This window comes from Chelonia mydas, chromosome 14 (genome assembly GCF_015237465.2).
Source record: "Chelonia mydas isolate rCheMyd1 chromosome 14, rCheMyd1.pri.v2, whole genome shotgun sequence".
Classification (NCBI taxonomy): domain Eukaryota; kingdom Metazoa; phylum Chordata; order Testudines; family Cheloniidae; genus Chelonia; species Chelonia mydas.
The window spans coordinates 27,470,742-27,489,367 of record NC_051254.2 but is presented as its reverse complement, the minus strand read 5'-3'; the positions used below and the strand labels follow the sequence as shown (position 1 = coordinate 27,489,367).

The 18,626-nt window shown below is 52.2% G+C and overlaps 2 protein-coding genes across 2 annotated transcripts in view; one reads left to right on the top strand and one right to left on the bottom strand.

Annotated features, from left to right (window-relative positions):
• LOC102947874 (E3 ubiquitin-protein ligase TRIM39) overlaps positions 1-1,895 on the bottom strand; it is a 30,703-nt gene extending 28,808 nt beyond the window's left edge. The window contains exon 1 of the mRNA XM_037915205.2: positions 1,401-1,895. Coding sequence (XP_037771133.2) covers positions 1,401-1,820 — 420 coding nt within the window. The 5' untranslated portion in view covers positions 1,821-1,895. The remainder of the gene's footprint in view (positions 1-1,400) is intronic.
• The window catches only part of LOC119567802 (maestro heat-like repeat-containing protein family member 1), a 129,361-nt gene that overhangs the window by 74,486 nt on the left and 36,249 nt on the right, over positions 1-18,626 (top strand). The window lies entirely within an intron of this gene.

Below are 18,626 nucleotides of genomic sequence, written 5' to 3'. Positions count from 1 at the left end.
CACTGAGACTCTCAGCCAGCCAGTAAAACAGAAGGTTTATTGGACAACAGGAACACAGTCCAAAACAGAGGTTGTGGGGACAACCAGGACCCCTCAGTCAAGTCCTTCTGGGGGAGCAGGGAGCTTAGACCCCAGCCCTGGGGTTCCCTGTGTTCCTCCACCCAGCACCAACTGAAAACTAAACCCCCACAGCAGGCTCTCTCCTGCAGCCTCCATCCACATTCCTGGGCAGAGGTGTTACCTCCCCCTCCCCCTCCTGGCTCAGGTGACAGGCTCTCAGGTCTCCCATCCCCAGGGCACATTCCCAGGTCAACACTCCCACCTCCCTGCTGCGTCACAGGGCACCATTAAATTTGGGGCAATTTGGTGCCCCAAATTTCATGGTGCCCTACGCAGCAGCATATGCCTAAGGACGGCCCTGTCTTGGATACTGGAGCAAGCAAGGTGCCTTCTTCCTCTTCCCCCCACAACCAGGGTGGGAGGTGAGCTCACACAGATGCACCTCTGAACTCTGAGTCTTCACTGACCAAGGACAACCACTGTGAGTGGGGTGGGGTGAGGGACCAGAGAGGGGCAGAGCAAAGGAACTTTTGGTTATGTAACTCCAGAACATGAGGCAGAAGACACTGACCAACGTAGACTGGAGAGGGTGTTTTGCTCACGGTTTTATGTTTATGAATCCTGCATGTGGCATTTTCCTTAATTAATGCCGGGTGACTTCCCTCCTCTCATTTAAAGTTTCTTTTTCACCATCGGCAGCAACTCTCTGGGTGCTCCAGGGCTGGAGCAACCATGGAATAAAAATAGTGGGTGCTCAGCACCTACTGGCATCCCTGCCGATCAGCTCTGCCTCTGCCCCGCAATGTCTCCTGCCTGCTGGAGACCCTGAGACCAGCTCCTGCCCCGTCCTCCCAGCGCCTCCCACCTGCCACGGATCAGCTGTTCAGAAGCTGTTCCCAGAAGCTGGGAATGGGCGACAGGGGATGGATCCCTTGATGATCACCTGTTCTGTTCATTCCCTCTGGGGCACCTGGCATTGGCCACTGTCAGAAGACAGGACACTGGGCTAGATGGTCCTTTGCTCCGACAGGGGATGGCTGTTCTTATGGTCTTATGTTCTCGGTGCCCTCTCCACCTGGCAGACGGGTTGCAGGGGCACAAAGAGCCGTCAGCCCTGTTCTCTCTATTACGTGTTGGAACTTGCAGTGTTGGAGCAAAAAAAGTTCCGATCTTTTCCCATTATCCACAACCCCAGTGCTCATCCCCTCTGAAAACCAGGCCCCTTTCGTTTAGGTGCCTAACTTTAAGCAGCCGGGGTGAATGTTTGTCCTTGTATTGATGGGGGATAAACCTGGTGTCCTTCAGGGGTTTAATTAAGCAAAGTCAACAGCATTTCCTACCTTGTACTCTTGGGCAGCCTCCTCAGTGGGAACCACAGTGTGAGACTTGTGGTGTCGGGATTTCTCACACACCAAGCAAATAGTTTCTCCATCGTCCTCACAGAAGAGTTTGAGATGTTCCTTGTGTTTCTCACACAGATCCTCCTTTTGCCGTTTTCCTGGTTTTAACCCCAGTTGTTTGATCCTTTGTATGATGTTGTTCAGCTGGGTGTTGGGCTTGAACTCCCCTTTTTGGAACTGGGCTCTGCACTGGGGACAGGTCAGGGGTGTCCCCGTTCCCTTCTCCTCACTGTACCGGGTGAGGCAGGCTCGGCAGAAGTTGTGCCCACACGCTATAGTCACCGGCTCTGTCAGATACCCCAGGCAGATGGAGCAAATAGCTTCATCTTGTATTTCCCCTGCTGTAGCTGCAGCAGCCATGGCAGCTGGGTGAGTATCTGTTCTCTCTGCCCTCGGCTGTGCAGTGTGGGCTTGTGCTGACACTGGGAGGGGCCGCATGTAAGTATCTGCTAGTCCAAGCCACAGAAGGAGAAGAAGAAAAAGGAGGAGCCAGGACGGGGAGGGGGAGAAAACAGGAAAGTGAAACTGAAGGAGAGTAAAAGAGGGGGAAGGTCAGGGAGAGGGCAGGAGAGAAGGAATGGATGGAGGTGAGGAGAAGGGTTGGGAGAACAGGGGCAATGGAGAGAGGGGGAAGAATATGAACCAATCTGATGTGTATTGCTGGAAGGCTGGAAGGGAGAGCATATCCCCTGCCCCACAGGCAGGAACTGTCTAACCCACCCCAACACTCACTGGGGATTGAAGTGGGGACCTACAGCGCTTAGCACAAGTCTCTACAGCTGGAGCTAAAGAGTCAGTCTGTGAAGTTCAGAGCTGTAAAAACCCATAAACCCTGTGGGTCAGCCATCAAGGGGGGTGTGAGTGACACACACTCACCAGAGGGTTACAAGTGCCCTGAGGGGATTTTTCGGCTCCCTCAGGAGAGGAGGGGGTGTCACAAAGCTCAGGTAGAAAGTCAGGGTTACTGATGCTTTGGAAATTTCTGTAAATATAAATGCTACAGGACACAAAGGATTCAAAGCCCCTGCCATTTTGAATCTCACTTTGCTTTGCGTGGCAAGCTTTGGCCAAATTCTCCTGTCCTTCAGACAGTGGAAACCGGAGAACATTTAGGCTACATCTACACTACGTAGCTGTTAGCGACAAGGCTGTGTCGACAAAGCGCCGTTTACACTTGCACTTGCCACAGCAAAACTTTTGTCCTTCAGTTGCAAGTGTAGCCTAAGCTACAGCCCCTGAACTCTGCCTTGCCCGCAGTGAGGGCACTCTGCAGGCAGGCCGTACAGTACAGGCTGGCACTGCACGATGGCACAGCTGATATTCAATTCCATGCAGAGAACGACATTAAAAAAAAGTTCCGGTGGCGAAGTCAAGCATGCAAACACTGTGAAATGCCAGAATTAAGGTGCCTGAACAGCCAGATCACCAGCATCAAGAGTCGACAGCTCAGGTTAGAGCATCAGAGGCAGGATTTTTAGTGCAGTCACAGTAGCTTTATTTCTCTGTGGGCTCCATGGGAGTGTTGACATTGACTCCGATAGAACCAAGATCAAGCCCTATATAAGCAATCTGGGGGCTTGGGGCCAACTGCTAGAAAGGTCCAGGTGCTGCACCTTGGTTTCTGCTGCATTGTTTTCCCAGAAGCCATTGGTGCCCAGACTTTTTGGCTTACTCTGACAAGCTACAGTTGATCTCATTTTGAAGGTACAGCCTGAGAGTCTCTGTTTTGATGGCACAGTCTGGGGACACACATTGTCAGGCTGTAGGTGGATTCGAGTTTTATCTTTGACCCCTGCCCCTCATAGTTTATGCAGCTGTAGCCATGGATCTCAGCATGCTCAGAGCTGCACACCTCAGGGGGGCATGGGAAGGAAATGACTTGGGGACGTTCCCCTCTGGGAGCCCCATGACCCGCTCCAGGGGGCACGCAGATCCCAGAGCTCTTCGGCTTGGTTGGAGGAATGTATGGTGTCTGCCATGACTCGGAAAGCTGCACATCTCTTCAGATACCTGCTAAGAGCATCCTGATCGTTAACAGCAAGTCGTTGCTGATGTCTGGCTCACAGGCCAGAGAGCCCATCTAGTGGGTTATAAAGAATGAGACGTGGGAGGAGCACGGAGATGAGGAGAAGTTCATACCAGCGTGGTTTGATCAGGGGTTCATGGGTGCACTGACACCCGCAAAAACCCTGCAGTGGTGTCTTCTGTCCCACAGGGCTGGGCCTGGCTCCCTGCTGTGGGTGTTGTGACCTGGGGGCTCTGACCACTTGCAGCAACATCTTCCACCTCTGCACTGTGACCCTAAACCCAGCCTGGTGGAAAGGGGCAATGGGGGGAGGGGCTATAGAGTGAGCCTGCACCTCACTCAGCCTGCAATGGGGAGTCAGGCACAGCCCCATGGGACAGAACACACCACTACAGATGAGTGTGGGCTGGGCTCACTCTCCAGCCCCCTGCCCTCTGGCCTCCCCTCGGCACTTGGCTGGGATTGGGGCTGCGGTGCTGAGGCAGAAGGTGCTGTTGTGGTTGGTCTGAGGAGGAGGAGGAGGAAGAAGAGGCAGTGACAGAGTGAAGTGGCAATTAGGGAAGCCCATTTGTGCAAAGCCATCCACAATGTCACGAATGTTGCCCAGAGTCACGGACTTTCAGAGTCCAATGGTCAACTTTCTCACTCCGAACTGGTAAGCGACCGATCAGTAGCAGTCTGGAGTAGCTAGCTTCCACAGTGCAATCGCCATGTGCTTCTCCAACAACAGGGCAGCTCTCATTCTCATGTCTTTGGGCTGTAGGGCTGGGGCAAACTCATCACACGGTCCCATGAATGTGGCTTTCCTCATCCGAAAGTTTTGCAGCCACTGCTTGTCATCCCAGACGTGCATGACAATGTGATCCCACCACTCAGTGCTTGTTTTCTGAGCCCAAAAGCTGTGTTCCACTGTGGTCAGCACCTCCATGAATGCCACAAGCAATCCCGTGTCGTAGCTACTACACACGGCAAGATCAATGTTGCACTCCTCTTGCCTTTGTAGTTTAAGGAATAACTCCACTGCCATTCGTGACGTTGTGACACTCTGTACCTTAGGGGAACACCCTGTACCCCCAAGTTCATCCTTATAATATGATTGTGTAGTATCCAATGCAAAGTTTGTCATCTCGGGTGTCTTTGGAAGGCTCATGATGCACTGAGCATTGTTGTTATAGTAATGTTATAGGTTGTAATTTCAGGTATATAGTTATGAGGCTGAAAATGTGTCCTCATGGCTTAAAAGAAGCTCAGGCAAAACTCTTCAGGAGCAGAGGGGCAGTACACACCTCATCAGGGTATGTATGGGACAAACCCAGCCCAGCCTCACAGGAACAAAGGACACTGGCCTAGGCAGCAACAAAGGATCTATTGGACTCTCAAGTGAGTCAGCCCCCTTCCGTTGGTCAGTTTGGGACTACAGTGAGGTAATGCTCACCTGACTCTGAAGCGGGGGGCAAAGCCAAGAGGGAAGAAAGAACATGATAAAAGGGAGAGACCTTTGCCGTGCTCTTTCTCTTCCACCTCCATCTACAGACACCACCACCAAGTGACTGAAGCGCTGATCAAAGGGGAGAGCCTGGTTGAAGGGCAACCAGCCAGCTGTGGTGTGGCGTATCTAAGTTTGTAAGGGCACGGAAAGTGTTAAGATCAGCTTAGAATGTGTTTTGTTTTTATTTCATTTGACCAAACCTGACTTGTTGTGCTTTGATTTATAATCACTTAAAATCTATCTTTTGTAGTTAATAAATGTGTTTGTTTATACTACCTGAAGCAGTGCGTTTGGTTTGAAATATGTCAAAGACTCCCCTTGGGATAACAAGCCTGGTACATATCAATTTCTTTGTTAAACTGACAAACTCAGATAAGCTTGCAGTGTCCAGTAGGCATAACTGGACACTGCAAGACGGAGGTTCCTAGGGTTGTGTCTGGGACCGGAGATATTGGCTAGTGTCCTTGGTTGCACAATCGAAGCAGCGGCTGGCCAAAAGTTCTCACTCATGTAGCTGGGAGCAGCTTACATGTTAGAGGCTGTGTGTGAACAGCCCAGGAGTTGGGGTTCCCACAGCAGAGCAGGGTAAGGCTGGCTCCCAGAGTCGAGGATTAGAGTGACCTAGCAGATCACCGGTCTAGACAACACCAGGGGAATGTCACAGTGTCCCATCGATGTGCTTGACTAAGCTGTCTGCAGTATGGGGCTACTCATGCATATCTAACCCACTATTTTTTGTGGATGTTGTGTGGACGATAACAGCCTACTGCTGCTGCCAGCTATTGTAGCTAGTTCTTTAGTTCAAGTGGTAAAGAGCTGTGCTGCGCTGCAGTGATGAAAGATCAGCGTTCAAACCCTCATGATGATGTAGGGGATATTCCAATTATACTGAAAATAACTTTTATGTTTTAAACAGTAGGAAATGACTGACCAAAAGCTACATTACCAACATTGTCAATAACAAGAATTACTGTGGCCGTGAGGAGCACTGAGCATTTGCAGGATTCCTGTTTGCTAAGACAACCTAGAGCCAGTGGGGTGTGAGTGTCCTGGGGAGCTGACCCATGCTTGGAGATCAGTGGTAGCTCCTGGGCCCCATATTCAGCATTATTCACAGGGTTAAATGTGTCCAGAGCATCAATGTGGTGACAGTTTATCGTTCGGGCAGATGCCAGGCATAAGGGTGAATGGTTATGAGGGGAAACATCTCGGTTGGTGTTTCAAAGGGTAGAGGCCCATCTGAGTGCACTGGAAATGCACATGCAGAAGCGCACAGACATTTGCATGCACAGCTACCAGAACCCCCCCCTCCCCCCCCCCACACTAACGTCCTGGCTCCTCTTCCCTCACTCATTGGAGGAGCCCCATTGATGTCAGGGCACCAATGGGATGGCTCACGTGAACCAGGGTTACAGAATGAGGCCCACGGGGGGATTATGCCCACAACCAGCCCGTGCAGCAAGGCCCTTCGCAAGCACATTCTGCAGTCTCCAGGGCAGAAGCAGGTACAGAGCTGAGCTCCCATTTTCAGTGCTCGAAGCTCCATCCTCCAGTTCTGAAACTTTGAGCACATAAGTTAATTCGACATGGAAAGAGACTCTGCCAGTCCTAGCTCTTGCTGTGCTGTTCTCTGCGGCTGGGGCACTTCCCCTCTTCTCACAAACACCCTCCCTGCGGAAGTGCCGGGGCTGCAGCTCCCCAGACAGGAGAGATGGTTTCCTTTAACACTTCAGCTGCTGCAGACACTAACTCATCCACCTCCCACTCTGGAGAACAAAGGGCCAGAGTCTTGGGCCAGGCTGAGCTGCTATTTCAGCAGGACCTGAAGGGACCAGGACAGAGTCCAATGGAGACATTTTAAGGCCCGTCTGGGCCTGATCTGGAGATTAAAACCCTGCAAAAATTCCTGCCACAGAACGAACTTTGAAAAGCTCCACCCTCCACCCACCCCCTGCCATCCTCAAAGACCTGAAGAAATTCATAGATTGGGGGGAGGGGAGTGCTTTTGTTAAACTGGAGCTGAAGGTGGCAGGGGAGAGAAGTATCACTGGAGGGGAAAACTCCCCGTACTAAGAGAATATTGTAGTTTTCTCAAAACCACTAAGGTTCAAAAGCCTGGAGATTCTAAGTTAAGGCGACACTTTCAAAACAAACCCCAATATTGGACAGTCTGCCAGTGCTCAGTTAGGTCACCAAAGAACCCAGGTTCTGTCCTGTGCCAGCACCAGCCTCTCACCCCCACCCCAGGGGACCATTTGTATGTCCTGGGCACGGAGTGGTCTTTTATGGGGGAGGACTCTTTCTAAATGAGTGTTTGTTCACGGAGTTTCCAGGTTGGCGGGAGCTCGAACAGGCCCACAGCCAAAGGCCAGGACTGCACTTGAAAATTAGGTCGACCCAGCTACGTTGCTGAGGGGTGTGAAAAATCCACACCCCGAGAGATGCAGCTAAGCCAACCTAGCCCCCGGCGAAGACAGCGCTAGGTCCATGGTAGATTGCTTCTGTCGACCTAGGGAGCTGCATTTCCTACTGTGCTGCTGTAGTGTTTTTAGTGTAGACATGGTCTCTGGTTGCAGAAACCTTAAAGTCTGACAGTCCCCTGGATTTGCATAGTTCATCTACCTGTGCCACAGACCCATCCAGCCATTACCATCTGGCAACGGTTAGGCAAGGGGCGAGTTCAGACCTCTATTTTTCTGCTGAACTCTGTCAATTGTATTACCAGATTGGAAAGGCCAGATCTTGAAGAAATTTTGTAAAGGATGAAGTGGTAAGATTCAGACATGACTAGGAAGTGTGGGGCTACAGAGAGGGCTGAATCGAAGACAAAGCCCAGTTCATGGCCTGAGTGACCACCCCCATGGCGCTGCCCATGGTGACTGAGAATGGAGGGTGAGTGGGAGGGTGGATGTGGCAAGATTAGGAGCTTTGTTTTAACTGTGTTGCTGATAGTGGGATATCAGTGAGGACAGAGACAAGGCAACAGACTGGAGGTTTTAGTCTGGACTGACAGAAACAGGCCCACAGTGGATAGGCTGATCTAGGAGTTGTCAGCATAAAGATGATAATGAAAGCCATGGTTTTTAATGAGATTGCTCAGAGATAAGGTGCAGAGGCAGAAGGGAGGAGGGGAGGTGTGGAGTGAAGCTGAGGTGCATAGACTGTGAGCAGGGGAAGAGGAGGAGTAATAGTTTTACAGTAGTGCCTAGGGACCCCACTCATAGACCAGGGCCTCATTGCGCTAGGTGCTGTACAAAACCAGAACAAACAGAGAGTGGGATGCTTGTGGCTAGGCCCTTCCAGAGATGCACTGGGGACACCACTGGGATGAGCCAATGCCTCTCCTCCAGCCGCCTATCGCAGCACAGTACTGAGGGCAAAGGGGAATTCTGCCTCTGACTTAAGTGGGGCCTGGGTTCTCCCTGAGAGTATCAAGGCTGAAGGTCGCATTGTACTCGGCTGCAGTGACTGTCTGTGTCACTGATCTCCAGCTCTTCCAGGTCACTCTCAGCCAGTTAAAGTGACTTTGCACCATAAGTGCAGTTTCAAGGGGATTTTGGATGGTGGCTGTTTTTAACTGTAGAATTGTTTAGTTTGTTTCTGAAGCCCTTGCACAGGATGTGACACGGCTGAAAGAGAATTTACAGCTCTGCGGCTCACGCTCTGACTACAGCCGGCCTTTACGTCCTCTGCAGCTTCCGCTTGTAAGACACCAAGGCTGAGAATTGGTCTGAATTCAACTAAAAGAAATTCAGTTAAGACAAGTGCAAAGTATTTCATTTAGGAAGGACAAATCAAATGCACAACTACAGAATGGGGAATAGCTGGCTAGGAGGTAGTACGGCTGCAAAGGATCTGGGGGTCATAGTAGATCACAAATAATAATAGGAGTCAACGATGTAACAGAACTGTGAAGAAGGCCAATAGTCTGCGAAGTATTAACAGGAGTGTTCTGTGTAAGACAGGGGATGTAATTGTCCCTCACTGAAGCCTCAGCTGGAGTACTGAGTGCAATCCTGGGTGCCCCTCTTTAGGAAAGATGAGTCCACAGGTGAGCAACAAACAATGATCAAAGATTGAGAAAACCTGACCTCTGAGGAAAGGTTGAAAAAACAACTAGGCATGTTTAGTCCTGAGAAAAGAAAGCTGAGAGGGGATCTGAGAACAGCCTTCCAATCTGCTAAGGGCTGCTCCAAAGAGGACTGTAAATAGGCTTCCAAGGGAGGTTGTGGAATCCCCATCACTGGGGGGGGACGGGGACGACAAACACCTGGCAGGGATGGTTTAGGGTTTACTTGGTCCTGCCACAGCTCAGGGCCTAGATTGATGAGGTCTTGTGGCCCCGTCCAACCCTGTATTTCAATAATTCTGTGATCCCAGACTGATGACAACAGCCCACAAGGTATCCTGCGGGGAGCAGAAACCAGTAGGAAAGACAGAAATTAAGTGAGTAAGTGGCCAAAACATTAGTGACTAGAACAAAGTGGAGCTAAGGGCAGCAGTCCCTGGCAGTGGTTGAAAGCTGGGGCAGGAGGAAGGGGTGGCAGCCCTTTTAGTGCCCCTGGCCACCACCCTGTTCCCTCTAGTGCACATCAGGCCTGATTCTCCCCTGCCTGTCCCCTTGCGTCGGCGTTCACACCTGTGCAAAGTGAGGGCTAACTTGGTTTTAATGCCACTGTTGGTGTCAGTGAGAGGAGAACTCTGGCTGGCAGGGTTTACCCCCCACTCTGCCCAGGTGGAAATGGCAGCAGGAGGGGCAGGGCAGGGGAGAATCCTGCCACTGTGGCTTACGGCCCCGGCTGACAGTCAGCGTCTGCTCCCTCCTGCCTGCTCCCATGCAGTGGAGCTCTCCGGAGGGAGCCCGGTGACCATGTGAGTTTCCTTCACTACAGACTGTCTCTCTCTCCGGCTCCTGCCCTGCCAGCTGCCTTGCTCAGCGGCTCTGCTTCTGCCCTCGCACTGAATCCCACAGACAGCCCCAGCTCTCTCTCTGGGGACCTCTACATTGCAGCTGAAGGTGGAATTTCCAGCTGGGGTAGACGCACCCCGTAAGCTTTGACTGAGCTTGTGAGCTAAAAAGACCAGTGTCGCTGTGACAGTGGGGGCAGCTGGAGAGGCTGGATGCTCAAGTATCTACCTAGAGTCTGGGACGGGATCGTACTTGGGTGTCTGGCCTATCGCACCACCCGCACCATCACGGCTACTCTGCTATTTTAGGTGCTCTACCTTGACCAAAGCCAGCACGTGTATGTCTCCCTGATCCCTTTAGGATCCCTTGATGAGGGGGCAGGTCTAATTCAGGGAGATCAGGGGGTTAAAAAGCCAGCTCATAAACAACCAGAGGAGCTAGTGAAGAGAAGCAGCAAACAAGGGAGTTCTGTGAGGGAATTTAGAAAGGGAGCGTGATAGCCAGATACACCTAACAAACAGTCTCTAAACTCCCTCTAGCCCTCAAGAAAGAAAAACACACACAAGGAGCAAACATACAACCCCCCTTACAAGAATCAAAGTAAAGCAGGCAGAAATCCAGCAGCAGGACGGGGGCTCTCCAGTTCATTACACTGAATGCAGCGTGTGATATTACCTCCCCCGTGGGCAGGTGGCGTATGTGGGCATTAGGTGCAAGCAACCCCTGGCCCTCAGCGACGGAGTACAGGCTCTGGAGACCGGAGTGGCGGAAGGTTAATGGGGAGACATACATACACTGGAAGGAGAGATACTGGGATTTCTAAGACCATAGATAAGCCCCACGCAGTGAAATGTCACCCTGTCAGATGCTCCCAGGGTGTGAACTATGGATGGAGGCTCCGGGTGTAAAAGCCTTCCTGTTGCCGGTGTCACAGATTTCTACCTAGCCCCAGGAAGGGTCAGGGGTGCGGGCTGTAGCTGTGCTGTCTGGTTTGCCACCTTCTTTGCTTGTGGGGAATGATGTTCTGGCTGTGAACACAGAAGGGCTGAATCAGCCCCCTCAGGTAGCTCCAGACAGGCAAAAGGATGTGAGCAAAACCGCAGATAGAAGAGGTGATGGGGAAAGGGGGGGTCACATTCCCTGGTTAGACTCCCAGAGCATGGGTGGTGTGTTTAATAGGCAGGGGAAGGCTGAGCCTGCCCAACCGGCCCCGCATGGCCCCTCCCATGCTCCGCCCAGAGGCCCCCTCCCTCCGCTGCTACTTGGCCCCACCCCAGGCAGGCTGCTCCTTTTCCAGGAAAGGAAGCCTCCTGGGGCTGGCGCTGGGGCTAGGGCTAGGGTGGCTGGGACTTGGCGTAGCTGGGGCTGCCCAGTACCAGGGGGGCCCCAGCACAGGGGCCAAGCTGCTCAGCGCTCCAGAGCTGGTGGGGGGAAGGGGGGCTGCGTGCCACCTGCCACTCCAGGGCTCAGGGTGTGTCTGCGCCCACCCGTTTCTCTGGGGGGCTATGTGCTACCCGGAGGCCTGATGCTCTGGGGTTGGGGGGGCGCCCAGCGCTCTGGGGGTGGGGAGGGCTCATGGCTACAGGGGGATCTGGGCTTGGGAGGAAGGGGGAGGGTGGGCTGCGGCCTCAGGCAGAAGGGGTGGGCTGGGGCCTAGCCTCCCCGAGCCGGTGGCTCACCCACCGCCCATGTCCCAGAGGAGTTAGGCGACAGCCCCAGGTTTGCAGGCAAAGGCCTGAGGAGGAAGCGGGTGAGATCCCTGCTGCTCCAGAGAAGGGATAGAACCTACTGACTGAAAGGGAAATCCGCTGGGCCCTACAGCTCAGCTCAGGGAATTAAGGTCTCTGCTAACCCATCAGAGGGACCCAGGAGCTGTACAGACCATGAGGTTGACAGTGTCTCAGCCCACAAGTAGGGACATGGAGGCAGCTGCAGTGCACTGCCAATCTATGGCACCCACTCGGGGGAAATGCCCAAGCGGTGGATCAGAAGCTTCTTGGGATATGGTGAAGGATCCTGAACCAGAGGGGAGAGGGAATTCAGCTCCCCTTGACTCAGGGGGCGGGGAACCTCCATCCAGCATTGGGGCAGCCAACCCTGTGGGGGACAAAGGGACCACCAGAAACTTCCTAGGCACTGCATGAGAGGAGAGAGGGGGAGAACCAGGTCTCAAGTTTACATGCAAAGGTTCTGGGATCTAGCAAGGGTAAGAACTGGCATGAGAAAGTTCAGCCCCATGGGATCTGAACTGAGAACTATTCAAGATGGTTGATGAGCGACGCTATGAATTTTGGAAGGATGTCTGCTGGCTTACTAGCAGAATGTTTGTTATCTGGACACACCTTATGGAATTAGGATAAACTTTCTTGAATTAAGTTAGACCTCATTGAATTAGGGTTAATACTTTTGGGGTCCATTGTCTTAAAATTGCAATTGTGTGAGTGTTGTTGTTGCACTGTATGTAGGGAGGGGGGATGCTAATGAACTTCGCCCATTATCAACCCTTGAAGTTGCTCTTTCCCCCACCCCGCAAGTCTGCATATTCTAGTTGGAACTGGATTCTGTAGAGACCCAGAGACAAAGAAAAGCTTTTTGGATAAAAGCCTGAGTTTAAAATGACACAGGGCCTCCTTCCTGGTCCAGCAAATGGACAGAACCCTGGTCCCCCGAGGGCCCCAATCCTTAGGGGAGGATTGGAAGGACTTGGCCTGCTGAGGCCTCATAACATTGGGTGCTTGTTCTGAGCTGAAGCTCTGAGGAGCTTGAACCACAAGGAAACCCCTAGGGTGGGGGGATGCCCGATAAGCTTATTAGCATGTGTGTAGGTCCTTCTATTATTTTTAATGTCATCTTTTTACCTTAAGAATAAAGCTAAGCTTGCTTAGAAAGAGCTGGATGGTTATTTATTCCTGTAGCAATTACACTGTATCCATCTCTGAAGGGAAAGCAAGCAGGTGTCCTAGGGCAACCTGTCTGTGCTGGGAATTACACAGTGAAGGCAGGGCACTGCGCAGCCTGGACTTACCCTGGTCAGAAGGGAGAAAGACGTGAGTCTCCACCCAACAGAAGCAATGGCTGGGGTGCTGGGAGCCTGAGAGTGGGTGCCCTTGCTGAATCACTGAGGGGAGATACAGGTGCAGTTGCCCTGAACTGTGACACCTATTTCTGTGAGAGGGTCAGGGCTTAGGACACATCTTTCTCATCAGCATCTCCCACTGGCTACCTTAGGAGGTGTCACAGATCCACAGCATCCGTGCTATGTCCCCAGCTTTGAAACAGTCTCTAAGAGGAATCAGTGCAGTGTGCCAGACCCCCTTGGGGGTCTCAGTCCTCATCCACGGTAAGCCACGTGGCCTCACCGCCTCCTTACACTGAGCCTCTGAGCTCCAGCACTCCTGCTTCACACGAGGAGCTCTGTTCAGCGAGTCCAGCTGAGATAGACTCCTGGGGGAGACTCTTCCACCCTTCAAAGACTAATGCACCTCATCTGGCATTTGCAGGGACACTCAAACAACATTGTCCAAAGAGTAGGATTTATTAATCATCTGGAAACAGCATAGGAAGTCCTTAGTTTAGCACAGAGAACTGAAGGTTAAAGCATAGACCTTTCTATGCAGGTGCAATTCATCCCATCATCCAGATCATTCATAAAGATGTTGAACAAAACCGGCCCCAGGACCGACCCCTGGGGCACTCCCCTTGATACCGGCTGCCAACTAGACATGGAGCCATTGATCACTACCCATTGAGCCCGACAATCTATGCAGCTTTCTATCCACCTTATAGTCCATTCATCCAATCCATACTTTTTTAACTTGCTCGCAGGAAAACTGTTGGAGGCTGTACCAAAAGCTTTGCTAAAGTCAAGATATATCACATCCGTCGCTTTCCCCATATCCACAGAGCCAGTTATCTCATCATAGAAGGCAATCAGGTTGGTCAGGCATGACTTGCCCTTGGTGAATCCGTGTTGACTGTTCCTGATCACCTTCCTCTTCTCCAAGTGCTTCAAAATGGATCTGAGGACCTGCTTCATGATTTTGCCGGGGACTGAAGTGAGGCTGGCTGGTGTGTAGTTCCCCGGGTTCTCTTTTTTCCCTTTTTTAAAGATAGGCACTCCAATAGTCCAGGACCTCCCCCGATCGCCACGAATTTTCAAAAATAATGGCCAATGGCTCTGCAATCACATTAGCCAACTTCCTCAGCACCCTTGGATGCATTAGATCTGGACCCATGCACTTGTGCATGTCCAGCTTTTCTAAATAGTCCTTAAGCTGTTCTTTCACCACTGAGGGCTGCTCACCTACTCCCCATGCTGTGTTGCCTAGTGCAGCAGTCTGGGAGCTGCCCTTCTCTGTGAAGACCGAGGCAAAAAAAGCATTGAGTACTTCAGCTTCTTCCACATCATCTTTCATTATGTTGCCTCCCCCATTCATTAAGGGTCCCACACTTTCACTGACCTTCTTCTTGTTGCTAACATACCTGTAGAAACCCTTCTCGTTACCCTTCACATCCCTTGCTAGCTGCAACTCCAGTTGTGCCTTGGCCTTCCTGATTACACCCCTGCATGCTCTAGCCATACTTTTATACTCCTCCCTGGTCATCTCTCCAAATTTCCACTGCTTGTCAGCTTCCTTTTTGAGTTTAAGCTCACCGAAGATTTCCCTGTTAAGTCAAGCTAGTCACCTGACATATTTGCTATTCTTTCTGTACTTTGGGATGGTTTGTTCCTGGGCCCTTAATAAGGCTTCTTTAAAATACAACCAGCTCTCCTAGACTCCTTGCCCCCTCATATTAGCCTCCCAGGGGATCCTGCCCATCAGTTCCCGAAGGGAGTGTAAGTCTGCTTTTCTGAAGGTTAGGGTCCGCATTTTGCTACTCTCCTTTCTTCCTTTTTTCAGGATCCTGAACTCAACCATCTCATGATCACTGCTCCCTAGGTTGCCACCCACTTCTACTTCCCCTTCCAATTCTTCCTGGTTTGTAAGCTGCAGAGGAGCACGGCCCCTAGTCAGTTCCTCCAGCACTTGTACCAGGAAGTACTCTCCAAAAACTTCCTGGATTGTCTATGCACTGCTGTATTCCTCTCCCAGTAGATGTCAGGGTGATTGAAGTCCCCCATTAGAACCAGGGCCTGTGATCTGCAGACTTCAGTTAGTTGTCCGAAGAAAGACTCGTTTACCTCATCCTTCTGATCTGGTGGTCCATAGCACACACCCACCACGATATCACCCTTGTTGCGCTTGCCACTAAACTGAACCCAAAGACTCTCAACAAGCTTTTCTCCAGTTTCATACTGGAACTCTGAGGAATCATACCGCTCTCTTACATACAGTGAAACTCCTTCACCTTTCCTCCCGTACCTGTCCTTCCTGAACAGTTTATACCTCAGACTGTGGGACTTCTGCATAGCCCATGACATCTCCCAGGGGGCCTTCCACCTGCCGGGTGCCCGCAACACGCGGGCTGATCATTTGAGCAGGGACTTCTCCTCCCAACACGAATGGTCTCTCCACCCAGAAGTGGCTCACCAGCTCTTCCAAGGGTGGGGAACACCCCAGGTGGACCTGTTCGCGACGACGCAGAACAGGCATTGCCCCCGGTTCTGTTCCGGGGGGGTCTGGGATGGGGCGCTATCTCAGATGCCTTCCTCCTGTCCTGGTCAGATCAGCTTCTCTATGCCTTCCCCACATTCCCTCTCATCAGCAGGGTCCTGGAGAAAGTAAAAATGGACAAGGCACGGGTCCTCTAATTGCCCCAGCATGGCCCCAGCAGCATTGGTATGGGACCCTGGCAGTGGCCATGCTGAGGCCACTGCTGCTCCGCCCGGACCTGCTCTCCCAGGACCGGGGCCATCTCCTCCATCCCAACCTAGCGGCTCTCCACTAGGGGCTCAGGGCTCTGACCTCCGAAACCCCGTACATAGTTTTCCATAAGGATAAGGTTCCGCTCCGCCCACATCCCGCATTCCTCCCGAAGGTGGTCTCCGCCTATCACATGGGCCAGTACATTTTCCTGCCTGTCCTCTGTCCCAAGCCTCACTTGTCCAATGAGGAACACTGCTCCACATGTTTGATGTGCGTAGGGCACTGGCCTTCTACCTGGAACAGACTAAGCCGTTCAGGAAGTCATCTCAACTGGTTGTTGCCTCGGCTGAGTGCATAAGGGGTCGGTCACCTTTCCACCCAGCGCCTCTCCCGTTGGATCACCTCGTGCATTCACACCTGTTATGATCTGGCGAGTGTTCCTCCACCACCGATTGAGAAGGCATACTCGACTTGGGCCCAGGCCTCATCGGCTGCCTTCGTGGCCCACGTCCCTATCCAGGACATTTGCAGGGCCACTACTTGGTCTTTAGTTCACACGTTTACCTCGCCCTATGCAATTGTCTCCCAAACCAGGGTTGACGCCGGGTTCCGCAGGGCCGTATTCCGTCCCGGGAATCTGTGAACTCCTACCCACCTCCAACAGATATAGCTTGGAATCACCTATTGTGGAATACACTTAAGCAATCACTTGAAGAAGAAAAGACAGTTACCGTTTCCGTAACTGGTGTTCTTTGAGATGTGTTGCTCATGTCTATTCCACATCCTGCCCTCCTTCCCCTCTGTCGGAGATGTCTGGCAAGAAGGAACTGAGGGTGGGGGGAGCACGCAGCTCCCCCTATACAGCGCCATGGAAGCGCCACTCCAGAGGTCGCAGGGGTGCTCCCCCTACGGGTACTGCTAGGGGAAACACTTCCAGCACCAGTGCACGTGGCAAGCACACACACCTATTGTGGAATAGACATGAGCAACACATCTCAAAGGACACCAGTTACGGAAAAGGTAGCTGTCTTTTCTTACAGCCACCAGCTGCCTTCAACACCTGTAGCTTCACCACACCACCCAGCCCTGCAAACTGCAACCCTTACCCACTGCACTCAACCCCCATCACCATGCATTTTAGCCAGCCAGAAGTGCAACACTCATCGCACAGCACTCCAGACAGGAAGACTGAGTATGAGAACAGGACATACGCAATCTGTGATTGAACCATTCCCCACCCCACTCCCTTGCCCTTTCTGTTTCCCAAGCAATTGTGTTCCTTTTCAATAACTGAATTTTATTTTCAATAAATGGATTTTTTGGCTTTGAAAACATTCTTTATTATTGCATTAAGTAAAAGATACCTTAGCCCATGAAAGCAACAGGCACTGCAAGTCAGTGTCGCAAGCACAGATTCCTACTAACATTGGAACCACTGCACTTCACTCTCGTGCAGGGCACCAAACATTACTGGTGGCTTTCAGCCTCAAATTGCTTCCTCAAGGCATCCCTAATCCTTGCAGCCCCGCGCTGGGCCCCTCTAATAGCCCTGCTCTCTGGCTGTTCAAATTCAGCCTCCAGGTGTTGAACCTCCGAGTTCCATGCCTGAGTGAATCTTTCACCCTTCCCTTCACAAATATTATGGAGGGTACAGCAGACGGACATAACCGCGGGGATGCTGTCATCGACCAGGTCCAGCTTCCCATACAGGCAGCACCAGCGGCCCTTTAAACTGCCAAAAGCATACTCCAGAGTCATTCTGCACCAACTCAGCCTGTTGCTGAACTGCTCCTTTCTGCTTTCAAGGCTCCCTGTGTAGGGTTTCATGAGCCATGGCATTAAAGGATAAGCGGGGTCTCCAAGGATCACAATGGGCATTTCGACTTCCCCCCAGTATTGGGTCCAGCTCGTTGTAGAAACAGCAGGTTGCAGGGGCAGCATTCAAATTGGCATTCCTCAGCAGTTCAGGCTCCATTCCCGCGGACTGAAAGGGAAGACAGAGCATGCAGTACAAGAAATGTTGAAAGATGGCGCCAAATGTGGACAGAAGCACAGGGATTGCTGGGATGTGAACTGATGCATCATGGAGCGTTGGGACAGGACCCAGAATGCCCCGCACCGCATGCCCCCTTCCCACAAGCCACAGCCCCAGAATGGGAAGAGGTGCTCTGTGGGATAGCTGCCCATAATGCACCGCTCCCAATGCCACTGCAAGTGCCGCAAATGTGGCCATGCCAGTGCGCTTGGAGCTGACCGTGTGAACACACTGCAGCGCTCTCCCTGCCGCGCTCTCCGAAGGCTGGTTTAACTCCCAGCGCTCTACGTCTGCCAGTGTAGCCAGGCCCTTAGAGTCTTCTCTAAAAGAAACAGCTCCAGTCCTGCTGAGGGGGAAGGGTCTGTCCCAGCAGACTCCAGCAATCTGGTGTCCCAAGTGATCTGAATCTGGGAATGATATTGAAGAGAGTGTTCTTCCTGCTTTCTGTGAACTAGAGTAAATGGAATGGCCAAAACAAGCTAACGAACAAAGGCAGAGACAGCTGCTTCTGGCACCTGGAACCCGCCCGGCTCTGGACATGGCTGGCTTGTGGGCTGCAAGGGGGCTGCTGAATTTAGTTATCCTGAGGGGTGCGGGAAAGGGTCCGGCCAGGGTGGAAGAAATAAAGCAGCCCGCCCTAGAAACCTTCGGCAGAGGACTGCAGGGAACTGCCCTGGCTCTGGGTGTCTCGGCCCCCCTGAATGCTGGAGGCTGCTGGCTTGGCCGGGCCCTTCCAGCTCAGCCGGGCGGTGGCTGTTTCTTTAAGCGAAAATGTTAATCTCGTCACGTGACCGCCTGGGTGACTTGACTTTCGCTTTCAATTTCGGGCAGCGCTGCCAGAGAGAAGCCCCGGGCTCTGCTCGGAGCCCAGAGGTTTCTTCCCCGAAGGGCGAGGAGAAG